At 59.2% G+C, this 20348-nt stretch overlaps 1 protein-coding gene across 8 annotated transcripts in view; it reads left to right on the forward strand.

The window, feature by feature from the left end:
• The window catches only part of SPEG (striated muscle enriched protein kinase), a 58327-nt gene that overhangs the window by 11937 nt on the left and 26042 nt on the right, over nucleotides 1–20348 (forward strand). For 5 of the 8 annotated variants that reach the window (XM_047773586.1, XM_047773582.1, XM_047773583.1 and 2 more), the window contains 8 exons: nucleotides 1640–2940; nucleotides 5393–5536; nucleotides 5826–6008; nucleotides 14920–15095; nucleotides 15280–15368; nucleotides 16236–16411; nucleotides 18852–19112; nucleotides 20188–20346. In XM_047773586.1, the coding sequence (XP_047629542.1) occupies nucleotides 1640–2940; nucleotides 5393–5536; nucleotides 5826–6008; nucleotides 14920–15095; nucleotides 15280–15368; nucleotides 16236–16411; nucleotides 18852–19112; nucleotides 20188–20346 (2489 nt within the window). Of the gene's footprint in view, nucleotides 1–1639; nucleotides 2941–5392; nucleotides 5537–5825; nucleotides 6009–13382; nucleotides 13871–13895; nucleotides 14012–14919; nucleotides 15096–15279; nucleotides 15369–16235; nucleotides 16412–17702; nucleotides 18538–18851; nucleotides 19113–20187; nucleotides 20347–20348 lie in introns of those variants that run through there. The other 3 variants (XM_047773589.1, XM_047773587.1, XM_047773588.1) reach the window with 3 other exon arrangements.

A 20348-nucleotide genomic window follows, 5' to 3' on the forward strand; every position in this document is an offset into this window, starting at 1 on the left:
ATGCCTCGCCCAGCTCCCACAGGCCATTCCTCGGGGACTTTGATGTCCCTTCCCTAGAGGAGACTCTGTCTCCCAGCAGGTGGCTGGCTGAGATTGCATCTTCCCTTGTCCCCAACCCCCAGTCAGAGGCGAGGTCTCACTCTAGGCAGTGACCCAGGTAGTTTAAAACATCCTGACACCTGGGGCGCCCCTAGAACTTCTGCTCGTGGCTGGTACCCTACTATTTCTCCTTCCTTCTGTGCCCCCAGAATCCCAGAAATTTTGGAGGGAACAAGGGCTCAGGTGTCAGACTACCTGGGTGTTTATTTATTTATTTTTTGGCCATGCCTGTGGCATGTGGAAGTTCCCAGATTGAACCTGCGCCACAGCAGCGACCCAAGCCGCTGCAGTGACAACACCAGATCCTTACCCTGCTGTGCCACAGAACTCCCTACTGGGATTTTTAATTCTAGCACCAACAATTTCCTAGCTGTGTCACTTTGGAAAGGTATTTCGCCTCTTAAGCCTCAGTCTCTTCACCTGTAAATAGAGATAGTAACAGTCCTAGCTCAGGGATTGTTGTGAAGATTAAATGACTCAATGCATTTTAATCATTCAGTACAGGTTTGGCACACAGTAAGTACTCAGTGAGCTATTTCATAAATGTTTATTAAGCTCTAACGTGTCAGGTATGAAGCTAATATCTCAGAGTCCTTTTCTTGTTAATCGCTATGTCTGATGTGCCCCCAAGTGTTCAGATGGGGGAAACCGAGGCCCAGCTCTGAGGCACCAAAGGTCTGGAGGTGAGAGAGGCCCCCTGGGCTGAGCAGCTCTCCTCTCCACCCCGCTCTCCTCCCACAGCCACTCTTCACAGCCACAAAGCAGTGGTTTCGAAGCTGAGTTAGTTCTGAGCGTACCCCTATGGGGAGCTTGTGTGTTTCACAGGGCAGTTTCTAAGCACTCAAGGTAACTTTCCCAGGGGCCAAAGTCAGAGGCCTTTACTGGGGACAGACTGATCAAAGGGAACAGGAACCCAGGTATCCTTGTCTCCCACCCGAGGGACCCCAGCTGCTACTTGCTGCGTCCTGTCAGTACTGGTGAGGGGCTCAGGGCTGAGGAGGTGCTAGGCAGCCCCAGGGATAAGGGCCCTGCTCCTGGAAGACTTGTGTCTGTTCTTCCGGGGGCCACAGTGAAAGGGGTATGTCCTGCTTTGGATGGGCAGGGCTATGGGGGCCAGCTGGGGACAGGAATGAGTGGGAGGCTGCATTCCTGAGAGGGCCCCTCCCCATCCAACCTTCCTGCCTTCCCTCACCACTTCATTCTTCAGGTCCCAAATCTCATTCTTTTCTCTCCCACCCCTCAGTTCTGTTTCTGCTGTTTCCCAGCTTCCAGGGCTGGGGGGAGGGGGCTGGCCAGAGCCCCTGGGGCTGCGTCTGTACCTGGACCCAGCCACCCGTCCGATCTTCCCCGGGCCAGAGCCGCCAGCCTCTCCCCAGCACCTGCTCTGGCTGTGCCTTCCTGGTGGCGGGGAGGGGGCGGAGGGTCTGGCCCATGTCACCCCCAAGCCTTCCCAGCATGTTCACCGCCCAATTCCCGCCACAAGCCGAAGGTCCTGGAGGGGAGCCGCCTGAATTTTCTGCCCTTCGTCTCGGTCCTGCAGCAGCGTCCCTCAGAGCGGATTACACAGGGAAGAGCCTGACCTGCAGCCTCAGCCGGCCAGCGAAGCCCCCCGTCGCCCGGCCCTGCCGCCTCCCTCCAAATCCGCGCTACTGCCCCCACCGTCCCCTCGGGTGGGGAAGCGGCCCCCGCCGGGACCCAGCGCCCAGCCCTCGGCCACTCCCACGCCGCCCCACCGGCGCCCTCGGGAACTGGTGCCGCCCGAGGACGCCGTCGCCGAAGAGAAGCGAGGGAAAAAGTCCAAGTCGTCGGGGTCCTCGCTAGCGGGCACGGCGGAGTCCCGGCCCCAGACACCCCTGAGCGAGGCCTCGGGCCGCCAGTCGGCGCTGGGCCGCTCGCCGAGGCTGGTGCGTGCCGGCTCTCGCATCCTGGACAAGCTGCAGTTCTTCGAGGAACGCCGGCGCAGCCTGGAGCGCAGCGATTCGCCGCCGGCGCCGCTGCGGCCCTGGGTGCCCCTGCGCAAGGCCCGCTCGCTGGAGCAGCCCAAGTCCGAGGGCGGCGGACCGTGGGGCACGCCCGGGGCCTCGCAGGAGGAGCTGCGGGCGCCGGCGGGGAGCGTGGCCGAGCGCCGCCGCCTGTTCCAGCAGAAGGCGGCCTCGCTGGACGAGCGCACGCGGCAGCGCAGCCCGGCCTCCGACCTCGAGCTGCGCTTCGCCCAGGAGCTGGGCCGCATCCGCCGCTCCACGTCGCGGGAGGAGCTGGTGCGCTCGCACGAGTCCCTGCGCGCCACTTTGCAGCGCGCCCCGTCCCCTCGAGAGCCCGGCGAACCCCCGCTCTTCTCCCAGCCCTCCACCCCCAAGACCCCGCGGGCCCTGAGCCCCGTCGCCGCCCAGCCGCCCCCTCCGAGCGCCGCGGGGAAGCCCGGGGATGAGCCAGGGAGGCCCCGGAGCCGCGGGCCAGCGGGCAGGACGGAGCCGGGGGAAGGCCCGCAGCAGGAGGTTAGGCGCCGGGACCAATTCCCGCTGACCCGGAGCAGAGCCATCCAGGAGTGCCGGAGCCCGGTGCCGGCCGCCACCGCCGATCCCCCCGAGACCAGGACGAAAGTCCCCCCTGGTCGCAAGCGGGAGCCCCCGCCCCAGGCCGTGCGCTTCCTGCCCTGGGCCACGCCGGGCCAGGAGGGCGCTGCTGTGCCCCAGACCTTGGAGAAGAACAGGGCGGGGCCTGAGGCCGAGAAGAGGCTGCGCAGAGGGTCTGAGGAGGACGGTCCTTGGGGGGCCTGGGACCGCCGAGGGGGCCGCAGCCAGGGCAGAGGTCGCCGGGCCCGGCCCACTTCTCCTGAGCTCGGTAAGGCCTCGGGGAGGGTAGAGAAGGTGCTGAGACCCGAGTGGGAGAGCGTTTGGGAAGAGAGGGTGCGATTTCCCAGGGGCAGCAGGGACCCAGGTTCCCGCCTGAGCGAAGGATTGTGAAAATTCCTTGTGTAGAACCTGCCGGCTGGGGAGGCAGAGCGTGAGAGTGCTTTGATGGAGACTGCGTGGCGCTGAGGTTTGAGCAGAGACCCGGTCCCCTGTGCCTGCTGGGCTCAGTGGCCTGCTGAGTAATTGGGTCAAGAACCTAGTTCCCGTCGTGGCTCAGTGGTTAACGAATCCATGAGGTTTCGGGATCCATCCCTGGCTTTGCTTAGCTGCCCAGTGAGCTGCAGTGTAGGTCACAGAAGCATTTCAGATCCCACGTTGCTGTGGCACTGGCCTAGGTTACCAGCTACAGTTCCGATTAGACCCCTAGCCTGGGAACCTCCATATGCCATGGGTGCAGCCCTAGAAAAGACAAAAAAAAAAAAAAAAGAACCTAATGTTGCTTGGAGCTACTGGTGGAAACTTAAGGAGCCCCTGCATACCCCACCTCTCTGTGGGGAAAGGGAGGGAAGTCTGGCTAAGTAAATAATTGGTTAGGGAATTCCCTGGTGGCTCAGAGGATTAAGGGTCCAGCAACGTCACTGCTGTGGCTTGGGTTACTGCTGTGGCATGAGTTCAATCCCTGACCCCGGAACTTCTGCATGCCTCAGGTGTAGTCAAAAATAATAATAATATGATAAATGATTGGTCAGGTTTTTGTTACAGGTGAGCTTTGGTTCAGCCAGCTCTCAACTCTGACCTCCTTATCCTGGCATCATCCCTTGACTCATTGTGGCTTCTAAGATCTGACCCCACCTCCCTTTGGCCTCCTCTTTCCCATCCTTGAGTCCCCACCCTGCATGGCTGAGCTGACTCTGGTCACAAGGCAGCCTATGTGTTGTCCTTCAGTCTTCCCGTGGGTGGTGGCCAGTAGCCAGAAGGCCCCTGCCCCTGACTCTGCTCAACTGAACATCAGCTTGGGGCTCAGTCCTGGAGCGAGACAGGGGAAGCCATCCTCGGTTCGCTCCCACCCCTGCTGCTTCCCCAGGCCAGATACCTCTACCCACGGTTCCCAGGACACTCTGTCAGTGTCTTTGGTTGCAGTTACCACCTTGTATTTTTTTCATCACATTGTTTTTCCCTTAGTGTTACTGCCTCAAAATCTTTAGAGATGATAAGACACCTGTTCATCTTTCTGCTAGCCGCATTATTGGGTATCCACAGCTATGTCCCAGGCATTGTGTTAACTGGGTACTTAGGGATGTCACTTTATTTTAATCTGTATGCCAGCTCTGCAAGATGTTGGGTGTCATTTATCAGTTCCATCTTACAGATAAAACTGAGACGTGGAGATTATCTAATTTGCCCAAGGTTACATAGCTAGAAAACTGTGTAATTGGGATCCTCACTGCTCTTTTGGCTGCATCCGCTGTGCTTTGTCTAGCTTATAGAATGTCAGAGTTAGAAAATACCCAGAGACTGGGAGTTCCCGTCCTGGCACAGTGGTTAATGAATCCAACTAGGAACCATGAGGTTGTGGGTTCAATCCCTGGCCTTGCTCAGTGGGTTAAGGATCTGGCATTGCCATGAGCTGTGGTGTGGGTCAAAGACGCAGCTCGGATCCCATGTTGCTGTGGCTCTGGGGTAGGCCGGTGGCTACAGCTCCGATGGAGCCTGGGAACCTCCATATGCCGTGGGAGCTGCCCAAGAAATGGCAAAAAGACAGAAAGAAAAAAAAAAAAAGAAAGAAAAAGAAAAGAAAAAAGAAAATACCCAGAGAGAGCCACGCCAGTGGAGCTTTATGATCTCTTTGTGTATACACGTATTCTGTAAGCGGGGACTGCATCTTCCTCTTATCCCCGGTACCCATAGAGAGTATGCAGCAAGTGCGGCGTTACTCTTTGGTGAATGGAAACAATCAAAGCTCATCATGAGGCCTCTCGGATGGCTACCAGAAGCACCTGCTGCTTCCTCTTTTGAATCCAGGGGCATCACTAATTTGACAGTTCACCATGTGTTGCTTTCATGTGGTGACACTATCATAGCTTAAGTCTTGGGTTGCTACTGGTTTGTCATCTGTCTGGAAGCTTGTAAAGTCTTTTACCTTTCAGAGCACCTTGAGCAGGCCTGATCTCCCATCCTCGGTGGCTAGTTTGTATAAAGACACATGCAGCACAGTCCCTGTCTTCCTCCAGAAACATAAACTACTGTAGATTCCCCGCTGCCCTGTCCTGTTTGAGAACCCTTTTCTGTCTTCCTTTATTTCCTATCTTGGGACATTCAGGAGAGAGACCCTTGGCCCCCCAACCCCTGCCTTCTACAGCACCTCCCCCCCCCCAGTTTGCCCTCTGAGTCATCCCCACAGGAACCATGTCCCCTTACTCTGTCACCCATGTCTCTGGCAGAGTCTTCAGATGACTCCTATGTGTCTGCTGGAGAAGAGCCCCTGGAGGCCCCCATGTTTGAGATCCCCCTGCAGAATGCAGTGGTGGCTCCGGGGGCAGATGTGCTGCTCAAATGTATCGTCACCGCCAACCCGCCGCCCCAAGGTGAGCTCCCCTGAGGTTGAGACAGGGAGGGGAGGTTCCTAAGTGGGAGGAGGAGGGTGGGGTGTCGGGAGGAGATCATGTGCTCCAGGGGGCTGGAGAGACTCCTGTGTGTGTGTTAGGGGAGCTTTCCCAGAATCCCCCCAGAGAGGGAAGGGCAGGTTGCGCCTAGGTGACTGAAGGGCAGTCCTCAGGATTCCCTAGGGTGGGGAGGGGAGTGCTCCGGGCTTGGTGTCGGGTAGGGGGAGATTTGCCCCAGGGGCAACCCTGTCACCTCACTCCCTCCCCACAGTGTCCTGGCAGAAGGATGGGTCCTTGCTGCGCAGTGACGGCCGCCTTCTCATCCGGTCTGAAGGCGAGCGGCACACCCTGCTGCTGCGGGAGGCCCGGGCAGCCGATGCGGGGAGCTACACGGCCACCGCCACCAACGAGCTGGGCCAGGCCAGCTGTGCTGCCGTGCTGGCCGTGAGACCTGGTAGGGAGCCTTCGGGCCCTGGGGGCCGGGTGGGGTGAGGAGTGACCCTTCCCACTCCCATTTGGGAGCTCCAGCTCTCAACCAGTGTGCAGTCTGTTCTCCTGGGCCTGCTGCTCTGGTGGAAGCATTTTAAACGGCCCTGGCCTCAGGGCAAGGGTCAAAGTCGCAAGGCGCACGCCAGGCCGGCCAATTCATGAAGTCATTGAGATTTGTCTTCAGACATCCTCTAAATGCCATCCTCCCGTGGTGTTTCCCTGAACAGGGCAAATTATCCGTTAGTCTTGGAGAAAAAGAATCTCCCAGCCCAAAGGGCTTAAAAGCCATCACGAGTCTTCTGAGGGCACTTCCTCTCTGGAACAGTCAGCCTCTCCAGTAAAAGGAGATGATTTTAAATGCCACAGGCCTCCCCGACTCCCTCGCTTCTTCTGTTGAACCCGGAGCCCTAAAGAAGGTGTAGCTTAGAGGACCTCTCTGAGGCCGAGGCTGCCTCGTTTTCTATTTTTATGAAAGTCGTCTCTTAGTGTCTCCCTCCTTTCTTTGGGTTTAAGCCCAGTTTCTTTCAGGTTCAGGGCTGGGCTGGACCGGTGTCAGTGTGCATGGCCAGTTCAAGTCCTTCAGGGTGCTGGGCCTGACAAGGTTCTGGTCCTGAACAGTGGGGGTGGAGGGAGGTGAGGCTGGGTAGAGGGTGTTCCAGAAGGAAAGAAAAGTCGCAGGTCCGACCCTGGAGGCTGTCACACTGTTGGATGATGAACGTAGCTCAGCAGACCTGGGTTGGAGGACAATGCAAGGCAGATAAACCCGGTGCCAGCTGAGTGGTCAGTCCAGGTTGTGGGATGCTGGGCTGAGAGACATCGGAACCCCGAGGAGCGTGGGAATGAGACCCGCGGGGGGAGGGGCTGGGCATGCCTGGAGGGGGAACAGCACACACTGTTCTGTACCTTGCTTTTGGCTCAGTGCTGCCGGCAACGCGATTACAGAGCCTGCTTTGCTGTGGTCCCCGGGGCCTCGGCACCTTCACAGTCAGGGAGCTGATGCTGGTATCTGACCCGAGGCCCCAGCCTGCATTCGATCCTTTGGGCTGCAGGTGTCTGGCTTTGCAGAACTGTGGGTCTTCACCTTCCTTAGCTTATCTAGCCCTCCCAGGAGCCCATGTGTTGGGCTTTCTTTTCCTGCTCGCTTCTCCTAGCACGCTGAATCATACCGTCCCTCTGCTGCGTGCTTCCGGCCTTCCATCACCTCTGGGATCTGGCTTCTGACTCAGCTTTCAGCTCCCCTCAGGGGGCCCAGGCCTGGCTCCAGGACTTGGGTCAATACCTGGCTTGGGCTGAGATTTGGCAAGGGGTGTGTGTGGGGGGTGCCCCAATACTGGCTCGGGGCCATTCGGGAGCCTTTTAAGGTTGGGAAGGAGACTCGGGGCAAGGCAGCTGTCAGCACTTGACTGGGAGTTCTGTGTTCCCCACGCCGAACCTCTCTGCACTTCGGCTTCCTCATTTGTAAACCAGAGACAATTATACCCTCCTCGCGAAGGAAAGCAAATGTGTGAACGAGCTTTATGAACTGTAAAGCTGTAGACAAACGTTAGCTGTTGGCGTTATTGAGGGGTGATGTGCACAGGAGCGAGGGCTTCCACGAGCCTCCAGGGAAGCTGCCTCTTCCTCTTCTGCCCTTTTTCTTCCAACTGTCTGTGCCTTGGGGACTCCTGCCCTGCCCTTGCGGGGTCTGCCGCCCGCGGCCCCTCCGTCTTTCCCAGCCCCTGGGTCCTCAGCCCATCGCAGCATCTCTGTGCCTTCTCCACCCCAGGCAGCCAGAAAGGCTCACCGTATTAGTCAGTGGCACCAGGCGTTTCAGCCAGAAAACAGCTCCCGTAAGTCAAGCCGGCTGGAGGGCCCCAGGGCTTGAGGGGCAGGCACGTGAGTCTAGACTGGCTGTGGTGGAGGAAGCAGATTTTCTTACCCTACAAGGCGCTGTTTGGTCCACAGCAGCTGGATGGGGGCCAGTGGACCCAGAGAGCAGCAGGAGTGGGCGGAACCAGTGGGTGGCACGGACATTTGGCAAGGGAGGGGGTCCCAGGCCTGGAGTCTGCAGGGAGTCGGGGGGTGTGGCTGAGGGTGGGGGCGGGAACCCGTTGAGGGAGGGAGTATGTGGCATCTTTTGAGGAGAGGCTTCGTGGAACCACCTCTTTTCTTGCTCCTCATGGCGCCCTGGTAACTCAGTGCCCTATTGGGGTGCACCCCCCCGCGCCCCCCCCCCCCCGCCATAGGGCAAGCTTTTTTTTTTTTTGTCTTTTCTAGGGCCACACCCTCAGCATATGGCGGTTCCCAGGCTAGGGGTCTAATCGGCGCTGTAGCCGCTAGCCTACACCACAGCCCACAGCAACTCTGGATTCTTAACCCACTGAGCCAGGCCAGGGATCGAACCCACAACCTCATGGCTCCTAGTCAGATTCATTAACCACTGAGCCACAACGGGAACTCCCAAGGCAAGCTTTTGAGAGTCCAAAGATGTCAGTTCCTGGTCGGGAACTACAGGAACAGAAGTAACTAGAAGATGTAGTTCCCTGGGTGCTGGGATGCAGGGGGGCAGTCTGACCTCACTGTCTCCGGCAGCCCCACCCTAGCGCTGGTCCCCCCCATCCCACCCCATCTCACCGAATAACTGCGGAGACCGTGGTCAGGCTCCTGAAGCGGGTATGCATTGGGGCAGGTGGTTGGGGCGTGTGAGGGACGCGCTAAACCCAAGCTAAGCATTCTCAGGGCTGCCCGCGTCCGTCTCGCAGCATTTCTCGAGTTCCAGAGGGGTGCCAGGCGCAGTGTCTCTCAGCAGTTTCTTGTGTTTGGAGGGTGCCAGATGCTTTTTTCCAAACCCTTTCACATTCCTTCCCTTACTTGAGCTATGACAGGCCACGCCGTGTATACCCCTTGGAGAGGGACATCTCAGGTAGTAATACTCCCATTTTACAGATGGGAAAATGAATGTGGAGAGTAAAGTGGCAGCACAAGGCCCGCAGCCTTTGCTGAGCATCAATCACCTGCCTCAGAATGTTGATGATTTAGGGTGATGGAAGAACTCTCACAGGAAGCAGATTACCTCACTGTGGCAGCATAAGGTAGCGTGATTAGTGAGCATGCACTGCTCGCTCCGTGTGTCCCAGGCCCTGTGCTGACTGGGTTATCACGGCTAAGCCTGCCCTGGGAGGTAGGTTGCCTTATCATACCCACGTTATACATGAGGAACCTGAGACTTGGAAAGCTTTAGCAAGTTTCTCTAGAGCATCACTGACCAATAGCACTTCCTGTGATGGCAGAAACATTCTCATGGGCACCGTCTCATAGGGTAGCCACGAGCCGCACGTGGCTGTTAAACACGTGAAATGTGACTCGTGTGACCGCCGAGCTGACGTTTTCATTTTAGTTCATTTTCATTCATGCGCACTTAGTCTCAGGCAGCTAGAGGCTACCCTGTTGGGGGGCTCAGCTCTAGGAGCGGAGGCCCCTGGGATCATGGTTTGAGCTCTGTAGCTGGGTCTCCCAAGCCTACGCTCCTAACCGCTGTGCTGTGCCGGCCCCTTTCCTGCTCCTCTGAAGGGGGTCCAGGTTCAGGGAGGATTGTGCTCAAGAGCTTCTGGAGCTGGGATGCGGGGTGGGGGCAGAGACCGTCGCTGCCCAGTGTGGTGGGTCAGCCTGGCGAGGGAGGGGGTTCTCTCCTTCCTCTCTTGACGCCCCACCTGCGCCGTGGCTGTGGCGCTGCTTTGTTGCCCTGCGTGTCTGCTGTGCTCGTGCTCAGCTCCCCTCCCCTCTCAGGCTCTGCTCAGGAGGAAGGGGATCGTTGGGGGTGAGGGGGGTCATCCACCAGACCTCCATCCTGCTGCCTTCAAGCCTCCCCTCGAGCACAGGTCTCCTATTATTTGAGACCAAGTTTCTAGCATTTGCTAGCTAGAAACTTCCCCGGAGCTGGTCTCTGTGTTCTCATCTACAAAGCCAGGGTCATGATAACTCCTGTGCGACATCCTTGATAAGATTTGTGAGGCTCTGTGGGGCTGGTGATTTAGCTAAGGACATTTGGGCCAGAGGCTATGGCTTATCAAAGCTCATTCTGGTCCTACCAACACCACCATCTCAGAGAAGAGGTGGTTTATTAGAGGTCATGAATATTAAAAAAAAAAAAAAAAAAAGGCGGGGGGCGGAAATCACGGCATCAGCACCTGTCCCCCCTCTGCTTCTGGCGCCGGTCTTGGCGGCTGCTGCAGAATTACAGAGTGTCCCTTGGGAGGGCGGTGGCTGCCCATGGAGGGGATCTCAAAATGTCACTCTGTCCTGTTCTCCATCCCTGACCGGCATTTGGACAGCATCTAAGAAAGTAATGTGGTCCCTTGACCCGACTCAGCCTCCCTCCCTGCTCCTATCTACTCGAAGCAGGTCAGCCCCAATTGGGGCTCCCCGCCAAGGCTGCCACCTCAGAGTGGGGGTCACCACGTAAGTCATCAGAAGAATGGGGACCTAATCTGCCGTGGTTGCCACTGTATCCAAACGTGGAGCAGCCCCAAGTAACACACACAGGGAATGAACCTCTTCCAGGTTCAGGCTGACCGTGTGTGTGACGTTCTCTCTTCTTCCTCGTCCGTTTTAAGCCAAAACGGAAATATTCTCAGCATGACCCTTCTCCTCTTCCAAGGGCAGAGAGAAATGGCAGCACCTGCAGAAATTCCCAGCTGCAGGCCTGCTGTGCCCTCCATCCGTCATTTGCATAGCAGGCGTTTAGAGAAATGGCCTCTAGGGGACCTCCTGGGACAGTGCATGTGGAGAGCGGGCTGTGACCTCCTTCCTCAGAAACCCCACGGAGCTCCCCTGGGCCTTCCGAGTGAAGGCCACACTCCTGGGGCCGGCCTCGACCACCTGGACCTGTGGATGACCCAGGGTGGCCGGAGGCACCTGCTCCGACCCTGTCACGTCCCACTTTTTTCTTCTTTCCCCAGTTCTGAGCCCGAAGGTTGAGCTATAGTTCTCTTCACACACCTTCTGCCTTGGAGCATTTGCTCAAGTGGTTTCCTCTGCTGGGAACACTTCTTCCTGCTTAAACCAAGCTCTTAATTCTAATACCACCCTTTCCTCTGTGGTCTCTTCTTCCCTGTGCCCAAAGCAGTGCCCTGCTCTCTGTACTCGTGTGGCTCTTATCTGCCCCTCTCTTGCCACCCTCTTCTTGCTTGCTGATACAGTCGTGTGTGTGTATTTGGCTTGTCAGTCCAACCATCCGGTAGGTTCCTGAGGACACCACCGTGCCTTTGCCACTCTCAGGCCTCCCAGCCATACCTGGAGGCCCTCCCAGACAGTCGGGGGCTGAGTGGGACCGCAAGGACTGTGTGTGAGGTGGCAGTGGGGGAGAGACCTTCCAAGCCCCTGAACAACCTAGGTCACGTGCAGAGGCTGAGCGGACCTGCATTTGCAAAGGGTGGTGAAGATCTGCCTGAGAGTGGAGGTTGGGACGGCCGGGGAGACCATAGAGCCATGGCCCTCAGCTTGTGGTCCCCAGACCAGCATTGCCATCACCTTGGGATTGCGTTAGAGATGTGTGACATCAGCCCCAGCCAGACCTACTGGATCAGAAACCTGAGGGTGGGGCCCAGTGAGCTGTGGTTTAAGGGGCCCTCCACGTGGTTCTGGTGCAGGGTGGACTCTGAGAAGCCCTGCCCTGAGGCAGGGACCTTGTGCCAGGTGGGAGGCCAGGTGGTGCTGTGGGAAGCACGTGGGCTGTGGAGCCAGACCTCCACGGTTCAGAGCCCGGCGTCAAAGTTTGGTGGCCAAGTGAGATGGAACTTGGTGATACCACCTCTTGCCACCAAACCTTTGCATGTGTAAGAATCGCCGTGGGAAGTTCCCATTAAGAACCCGACTAGCATCCATGAGGATTCAGGTTCCATCCCTGGTCTCGGGCTAAGGTTCCGGCATTGCGGCAAGGGGGCATAGGTCGAAGATGTGGCTTGGATCTGGCATTGCTGTGGCTGTGGCTGTGGCTCCAATTTGACCCCTAACCTGGGAACCTCCGTGTGCCACAGGCGTGGCCCTAAAAAAAAAAAAATCACCTGTTGGGGAACGCATTCTAACAAAGCAGTTTCCTAACCCCTATTTCAAGAAATCTAATTCTTCAGGTGTGAGTAAGGCCCAGACACCTTTTTTTTTTTTTTCTTTTATGGCCGCCAGGGATTGAATCCAGTCCGCAGCTGTGACCTACACCTCAGCTGTGGTAATGCCCAATCCTTTAACCCGCTGCACCAGGCCAGGGATCAAACCAGCACCTCTGCAGGGATCTGAGCCGCTGCATTCAGATTCTTAACCCACTGCACCACAGTGGGAACTCTCAGAAATTTATAGTTTAAACAGTCTCCCAAGCAGCCCTGATGCCGGTGGTTCAAAGACCACAGCTGATGACAGATCATTGATCAGCCTCCTTGGCCATGCAGTTCTGGGGGTACACAGGGGTGAGGGGCCGCTGCCTTGTTTTGAAAAGACCTAGTCCTGAGTGTTCTCCCTGGGCTGCTCTGTCAGCCCCCCTCTCTAAGGAACCTAAGGAACCTCCAAATCCCTTTGTCACAGGGTGTCCCTAGGGTGCTATTCCCCCAGCCACCACCAGGGGTCTCAGTCTCCCTGCAAACTCCGCCCTTCCAGCTTTAATCTCTGCAGGCCCTCCCTGGGCCCTTGCGCTGCCTCAGCATTGTCCATCCAACCTGGAGGTGACCCCAGACGTCACCACACTCCACAGCGGGGAGGGCACATTTGCCTCCAGAGGCCGTGCCAGTGATCTCAGCATCGGCTAGTGGCCAAACCCCGAGCAGGTGCTTGCCATGTGCCATCCTGACTTCCCTCTCCACCCCCACCTCAAGCCAGTCTGAATGGTGGACCCTCCTCCTTCATTGGCCATGCTGAGGAACACAGGTCACTGCTTGGGAATGTGGCCCCGGGCGGGCGTGATAGAAGGTGGGAGAAGGCCATGTGACCTCTCTTCAACAGCTCTGCAGCTCTGCTGCTGTCTCCTGGCGCCTTCCCCACCCAGTCCAGATGGGTGCTGGTTGTGAGGGGTCAGTGTGTGGGGGGGTGGACAGCCTCTGTCCTCCTGACTGTTGGCCCTGGTGGCGCTGACAGGGTGAGGGACCATTGCCAACAGAGCCTGTAAGAGGGGGGTTGGGTGCAGGTCCGGTTCCCCACGTGGCTGCGAGGCCAGACCTGCCATGGCAGGAACAGGAAGGTGGAGGGGGGATTCTGGGTCCTGCAAGTTGAGGGGGCATCTTTGCGAAGGAGGCCAAAGGTCCTGACAGCTGATTCGCAGCACCAGGGAAGACTGGGTGCGGCCCGACTCTGTAGTATTTGAGGCTTGTCAGTGGATTCCAGCGTCAGGGATCTTGGCTGTTTGTGCAGGGAAAGGGGCATCATGGGGGCTGTTTGCCATCGTACCTCCTCTGCTGGACATGCCGAAACAAGTGGGGCAGCACAGGCATCTTGGCTGCTGCAGTGCAATGCCATCCCCATCTTCCCCTGGGCACTGAGGCCCCCGCCCTTTGAGTCGAGGCGCCGTTGAGGTGGCTTTGCATTTGTCAGGGTCCAGAAGCTGTAAGGAGAGAAAAGGCAGATCCCGCGGTTTGGGAATGAGCAGGGTGGCTAAATCCAGCCGGCGCGCTCTGCCCCTCCCCTCTCCTCCCCTTCACTCCAGGGCCCAGGCGGCTTGTGGTCTCCGCAGGCACCACCTCCCCAGCCAGCTGCCTGCCTGCCACCCAGCCGGTCCAGGCCTGGCCAGCCCCCACCTCCTCCCTCCCCCTCCTCAGGCTCCCTCCCCTCCCCCAGGACCTCGTGCAGCGCCTCGGCAGGGTCAGCAGAGTAAGTGGGGCTGGGCAGGCTGGGCTCCTGCTCCCTGGGGAGCCGGGCGGGGTGGGCAGTGGGCAGGCGGCAGGAGGGCCCGGTGCCAGGACAGATTCTTCAGGACAAGTGCAGGCCGGGGTCTGCGTGCAGAGTCTCGGGGTGAGTTGGGGGGCAGCCCGGCCGGGGTACAGGGCCAAAGGGGTTTGGGGTGGGGGACTAGGAGGAGGGGCCAGGGGGCTGTGGCAGGCTCATGTCTGTATTTGGCAGTCGGATAGGAGCCAGCTCAGTGAGACTGGGCCCCTGGCCAGTTGCAGGGGAGGGCCTCAGGGCCCTGGGGACACCCCTCCCCCAAAGCAACGCCGGTGCCCCCTCCTCTTCTCCAGGCTGAGCTGCCCTTCTCTGTGGATGACTCAAACTGCTTTTCCAGCCCCTGAGAGTTTTGGGGGAGGGTGGTCTGTGCTGTAGGACTGGGGCCAACAGGTGCCCCTGGGGTATCTGGAGCGGGAAGCTGAGAAGGCAGGGGAGGGCTGGCTGGACAGTGCCGCCTCATTGGCCCTGGCACTGAGGTCAGCATGGGGCTTGTCTGAGGTGTGTGTTCCTCTACACCAGGCTCAGCTCACCCATGAAATGGGTGTCCTCGTTGCGCCACACTCTGGGAGCCTGGCGTTCTGTGCCAGGAATGTGGGTTTCCTGCTCCAGTGGCATTCCAGGACTCCCACAAGGCCCAGGAGTGGCCCCTCTGCTGCTTGACTCCTTTGTCTCAGGCCAGTCCCTTGATTCCCCCACTGAGGAGGAGCTGTAGGGTCAGGGTTGGGAGTCTGTGACTCCAGGGGCTCCAGGACAAGAACACCTGGGGAGGGTCACACGACAAGTGAATGGGAGCCCCGGGAAATGAAGTAGGACAGGGCTGGCCTATGGGAGCTGATTCAGCTCCTGGCCTCTGTTGACATTGCAGACCTTATCAGGACCTTGACCACAGGCTAATTCATCTCACCCTCAGTCTTTCTGCCCCCCATTCTCCTCTGGCATCTCTCTGTACCACTGTCTCCTTTCTGTCTTCTCTCCAGGAGGGTCCACATCCCCTTTCAGCAGCCCCATCACCTCTGACGAGGAGTACCTGAGCCCCCCAGAGGAGTTCCCGGAGCCTGGGGAGACCTGGCCACGAGCCACCACCATGAAGCTCAGTCCTGACCCGAACCGCCGTTCCTCTGACACTGGCTCCAAAGCGCCCCCCACCTTCAAGGTCAGCCCCCTGAGGCCAGCCCTCAGCCCCCTGAGGGCCCATTTCCCCATGTTCTTGGGGCCACCCCAGGTCTCCGTCAGACCAGTGTGGAAGAGGCCTCGGTCCCAGATCCACCCCCAACTCCCAGCCCCCAGGAGCCAAAGCTGGGCCCTGTCTCCCCTGACACTTTGGGGTCCCCCTTCAGGTCTCACTGATGGACCAATCAGTAAGAGAAGGCCAAGACGTCACTATGAGCATCCGTGTGCAGGGCGAGCCCAAGCCAGTGGTGTCCTGGTGAGTAGCAGCCATGACCACCACCTGTCAGCCTTCCCCTCTGCCCTGGCTTTGGGTGGAGGGCAGTGCCCCCTTCGCGGACCCCTCCACAATTGGCCCTGGAGCATCATCCCAGGCATGGCGGTGCCACTCCCCAGACATGCCCCTGCCCCCTGCCTGGTGTCCAGGCTCATTTGGGGCCTCTGCTCTGGGGACCGGTTTGGGTAACAAGTGGTCTGCTGTCTGTCTGCCTGGCGTGAATGGCCAGCAGTCATCTCACTCCTGGAGAAGCCGACCCCCGCTACCCCCGTCCCCGCCCCCGTCAGTTGATAGTAGGGTGTGTTTTGAGGCCTCTTCTGCGCCCAGCCCTATGCTTGACCCACACATGGCAATTTGTTTCAGAGCTAAACCTGGGCCTCTGCTGCAGCGCTTCACCCCAGATGCCTGAACTTTGATTACTCATTGGGCTTAGCTTTCTATTGGTTTGGGTTCTGATTTTCATTTTTAATTGATTGTCTCATCCCCAGTGTCATTCTTTAACATAGCAAATTAATTCATATGCCTTTTGGGGAGGGGGAAAGCCATCCGTCCATTCAAAGAAATAAAAACGAGACATGAAATCTGGGAATTATTGCGAGCTGGATAGCTTGGTGGTGCTTTCAGTGTGGTTGGAGCCCAAGAGGGGAGAGACCCGAGGGCAGGGGAGGTCTGGAAGCTCCTGGAGCTGGTGGGATGTCAAAGGCAGGGTGAAAACCTGGCGCCAGAACCCAGGGGAGCCCACGGTCGGCGGGACAGAGCTGGGGAAGGGAGGCCTGCGTGGCTCTGGAGCCCTGCTTCCCCGTGCCTGCAGGTCAGGACCTTGGGACTCAGTTCTTGCCCCTCTGACAGGCTGAGGAACCGCCAGCCCGTGCGCCCGGACCAGCGGCGCTTCGCCGAGGAGGCAGAGGGCGGGCTGTGCCGGCTTCGGATCCTGGCAGCCGAGCGGGGCGACGCCGGCTTCTACACTTGCAAAGCGGTTAACGAGTATGGCGCCCGGCAGTGCGAGGCGCGCCTGGAGGTCAGAGGTGAGTCCCTGACCCGCTCCACCCATCGCCCACCCTGGCCCCGCCTTGTCCCTGCCCGGTTGCCCACTTTCACCCAAGCTTAGTTATAGGAGGCCAGACCTGGAAGGGCCTTCGAGGGCCCCAAGTTTAGCTGCTCCTGCTGTAGTTGAGTACACTGAGGCCCAGAGAGGGGAGGTGATTTGCCCAAGGCCACACAGCAAATTGTTCAGTGCTCAGCCCCCTACACGGTACTACCTACCCTCTGCTTAGTCATGCCAGCCAGAGAGACCCCGCGTCCTGTTGGCAGCCAGCCTCTCCCCACACTCTTCTAAGCCTTCGTCACCTTGCCCAGTCCTTTGCTCACACCTACTCCCCCCGCTCCTCTTGCCTCCTCTACTCATCCCTCTGCTGTGCGGAAGATATTGTGGTTGGGGTGGCAGCGGGGAGACTCTGACAGTTGGACCCGTCCGCAGGGGCCCTTGGAGGGCTTGGGGCATCTCGGGGACCCCAGGGGGGCCAGGGTGGGTGAACCTGGGAAATGTGGAGAAGCCTGGGTTCCTAGAGACCAGCGTAGGGGCAGGCGGCCCTCCAGGCATTGGGCTGGCAGGCCGGGGACCGGCTGCCCTTGGGGGCTCACGGTTTTCCTCCCTCCCGAGGGCAGGCTGTCTGCCTCACCTTCACCCGCCCTTCCCTGGGGGCGGTTCAGGGCCTCCACACACTCAGCCACCACCCCTCCCTTCTTGGCAGAGGCCAGATCTAAGGGTACACCCGACCCCCTGTTGGAGCCTGGATCCTGAGAGTCTTGGTCACCTCCCTGGGCCCCACCTGCCTCAGTTACCCTCCCCCGTGCCTCCAGTCCCCGGGGCCGCCCCCGCCTCTATCTCTGAACTCTTTGGCTTTCCCTCCCTGCCCTGGCCCCAGCCCCAGGTCCCTGGCCCGCTCCTTCCGCTCCTTCCGCTCCAGGGTCTGGCCCTGCCTTGCTTCTCTGTGTTAACCCACGTCTCAGTGCTTCTCTCTCTTTGGGATTCCTCCCGACATCCCCCAGGCTTTGGGGCACACCTGATGCCGGCGTACACCTCCCCCTTGGTTGTCCAGGGCCTCCGCCTGCCCAGGAATCCCAGAGACCTGGACTCTGGCTGTCTGCCGGCCTCCCAACCCTGGGGCTGACCCTGGGGGAGCTGAAAGTGGCAGTGCCGCCCTGGCAGTTTTAGAGGGGCCCTAGCCAGGTCTGCGTGCGCGTGCGTGCGTGTGCGTGCGTGCGTGTGCTGCACTAACCTGCCGCTTGCTGACTGAGGTTTTTGTCTGTACACAGGCGAGTGAGCTCAGGGGGCCGCCTGCGCTCCCCCCGCTGCCCTCCGAGCCGCGCCCCTGTCTCAGGCACCTCTCGGACCTCGCTGTGTTTCACTGCCTCCTGCCCACAGACCCTGCCGGCCCGGACCCTGTCCCAGCCTCCCCCCCACCCCATGCAGCGTCCTGGGATAGCCCATGAGCCCCCATGGACCCTCCCCCCCAAGTGGACACATGGCTGGGCAGGCTGGGACCCCCCACACGGACTGAGTGCCAGGAAGGGGCGGCCACGAGGGGTATCGAGATCACCCCCCAGTCTCTCCCGGAAGGGGAGCACCCAGCGAGTGCATGTGCTGCCGCTGCTACAGGCCCTGTCTGTCTTTCCGTTTGTCTGTCTGTGTGTCTGTGACAGTCAGGGAAGGATGCCTCCAAGCTGGTGTGGGATGAGGCTGAGGGGGACAGGATAGGACATGGCATCGGTACGATGGAGGGGCCCAGAGGGCCAGGGGGCTGTGGACAGGGAGCTCATGGGGCACTGACCATTCCAGAAGAGGGGGGCCTGGGCACTGACCATTCCAGAAACGGGTTTCAAGTGGCACAATACTTTTTATTTCACGAGACACCACAAGCCAGAGGCCCCTGAGCCCTGTGCTGATGAGGAGGCCTGGCTGAGGCCTGGCCCCGGGCAGGCTTAGGGCCCATCTGGGGCTTCCTTGTTCACTGTCAGGGCCAGGGGTGCTCTGTCTGGGAATGAGGGAGTTAGCCAGGCTTGGCGCAGGAGTAGAGGCCTGTTGTAGTGGGTGTGGACATATTCGGAAATATGTTTCTTAGCTCAAATAATAAAGTCCAGTTTGTACCCAGCTGGTGTGCTGTGTTTTCTTTTTCCGCCGCCGTCTCTGCCCCTGTGTGGCCCTCTCAGCTTTCCGGCCCTTGATTCCCTCCCGCTTCTCCCGAGGTCACCCTCTCTGGCTGGGGTGGGACTGCCATCCTGAAGCCAGGCCTGGGAGCTCCTTGCTGTCCCGGCCTGCTGCGCGGGCGGGCTTTCCGTCTCCAAAGGAACAAAACGCATCTCTCTCTCTGTGTCTGTCTGTCTCTCTGTGTGTGCGTGTGTGTGTCTCCCTTGCTCCGTGTTTCTCTGCTCCATGCGTGCCCCCCGTGGCCGCTGTCCCCTCAGCACACCCTGAAAGCCGGTCCCTGGCCGTGCTGGCCCCCCTGCAGGACGTGGACGTGGGGGCCGGGGAGATGGCGCTGTTTGAGTGCCTGGTGGCGGGTCCTGCCGACGTGGAGGTAGACTGGCTGTGCCGAGGCCGCCTGCTGCAGCCCGCACTACTCAAATGCAAGATGCATTTCGATGGCCGGAAATGCAAGCTGCTGCTCACCTCTGTGCATGAGGACGACAGTGGTGTCTACACCTGCAAGCTCAGCACGGCCAAAGGTAACTGCCTACCTGGGCCCGAGGGCTACCCTGGGCCTCTGAGAGCTGGCGGGAGGGGAGTGGAGGTGAAGGAGTGGGGTGCAGAAAGAGACAATGGGGCTCATTCGGTGGGGCTTATTCAGACAATGCAGAAAATGGGGCTCCATCTCCAGGGAGAAGAGCAGAGGGGTGGGAAATGGTGCGGCACCTGCCTCGAAAATCAGCACTTGTCGTAGCCCCCGGGGGCAGAGTCCATGTTCGCACTTGTTCCTGTTGGGAGCCAGGTGCTGAAGGGTAGCAGCCGCACCTGGACTTGGACTTGGGTTCCAATTCTTGCCCTGCCACCTACCAGCCACGTGACTTTGGACAAGTCACTTCAACTCTCGAAGCCCTAGACTATTCACCTGTAAAAAGGGATCATGATAAAACGTACCCTGTAGGGGGACTGATAGGATTAATGAGACAATGTTCGTAAAGAACGAAGCACAGCACCTGCCGAAGGGTGGCACCTAATAAATGTCAGCCATTATTATTATTAATGACATTGCTGACCTGGTCCCTGTCCTCATTTGAAGAGCTGAGACAATGCCTCATCCGACTGTGGTGATGAGCACCTAAGGTGACACTGGAGGGGCTTTGTAAGCAGGAATGGAGCAGGTCAGCGGAGGGGGCTCTTTCCCCCAGAAGATTCTGTGTGGGGTGGTAGAGTGGGCAGAGGGGCATTTGCTCTGGGTCTGGGATGGGGGCGAGGGAGTGTGGGCACGACCCAGGAGCAGAGGAGAGTTCCAAGGGTAGGGGGACGGGGGCTGGGGCTCAGCTTCTAGGCCCTTCTCTTAGAACTGAGCTGAGAGTCATCCTGGGTGGGAAGGAGGAAGTGAGGAGGGGAGAGCCAGGCCGGGCTCTGGCCTCCCATCGTGTCCCCAGCCACCACGGTCTTCAGATCTCGCCTGAGGCTTCACTCTGGTGTCCTGGGACCTCACTGGGTTCTACCCAGGTTCCAGCCTCTGGCCCAGCCCCTTTTATAATCCTGCCCAGCTCGAGGGCAGGACCCACGGGTTGGGGAGCCTGGGGCTCCATGGTCTTCCCTCCCCATCAGATGAGCTGACCTGCAGCGCCCGGCTGACGGTGCGGCCCTCGCTGGCGCCCCTGTTCACACGGCTGCTGGAGGACATGGAGGTGCTGGAGGGCCGCACGGCCCGCTTCGACTGCAAGATCAGCGGCACCCCGCCCCCCTCTGTCACCTGGACTCATTTTGGT

The sequence above is a fragment of the Phacochoerus africanus genome, chromosome 3 (genome assembly GCF_016906955.1).
Source record: "Phacochoerus africanus isolate WHEZ1 chromosome 3, ROS_Pafr_v1, whole genome shotgun sequence".
NCBI classification, from domain to species: Eukaryota; Metazoa; Chordata; class Mammalia; order Artiodactyla; family Suidae; genus Phacochoerus; species Phacochoerus africanus.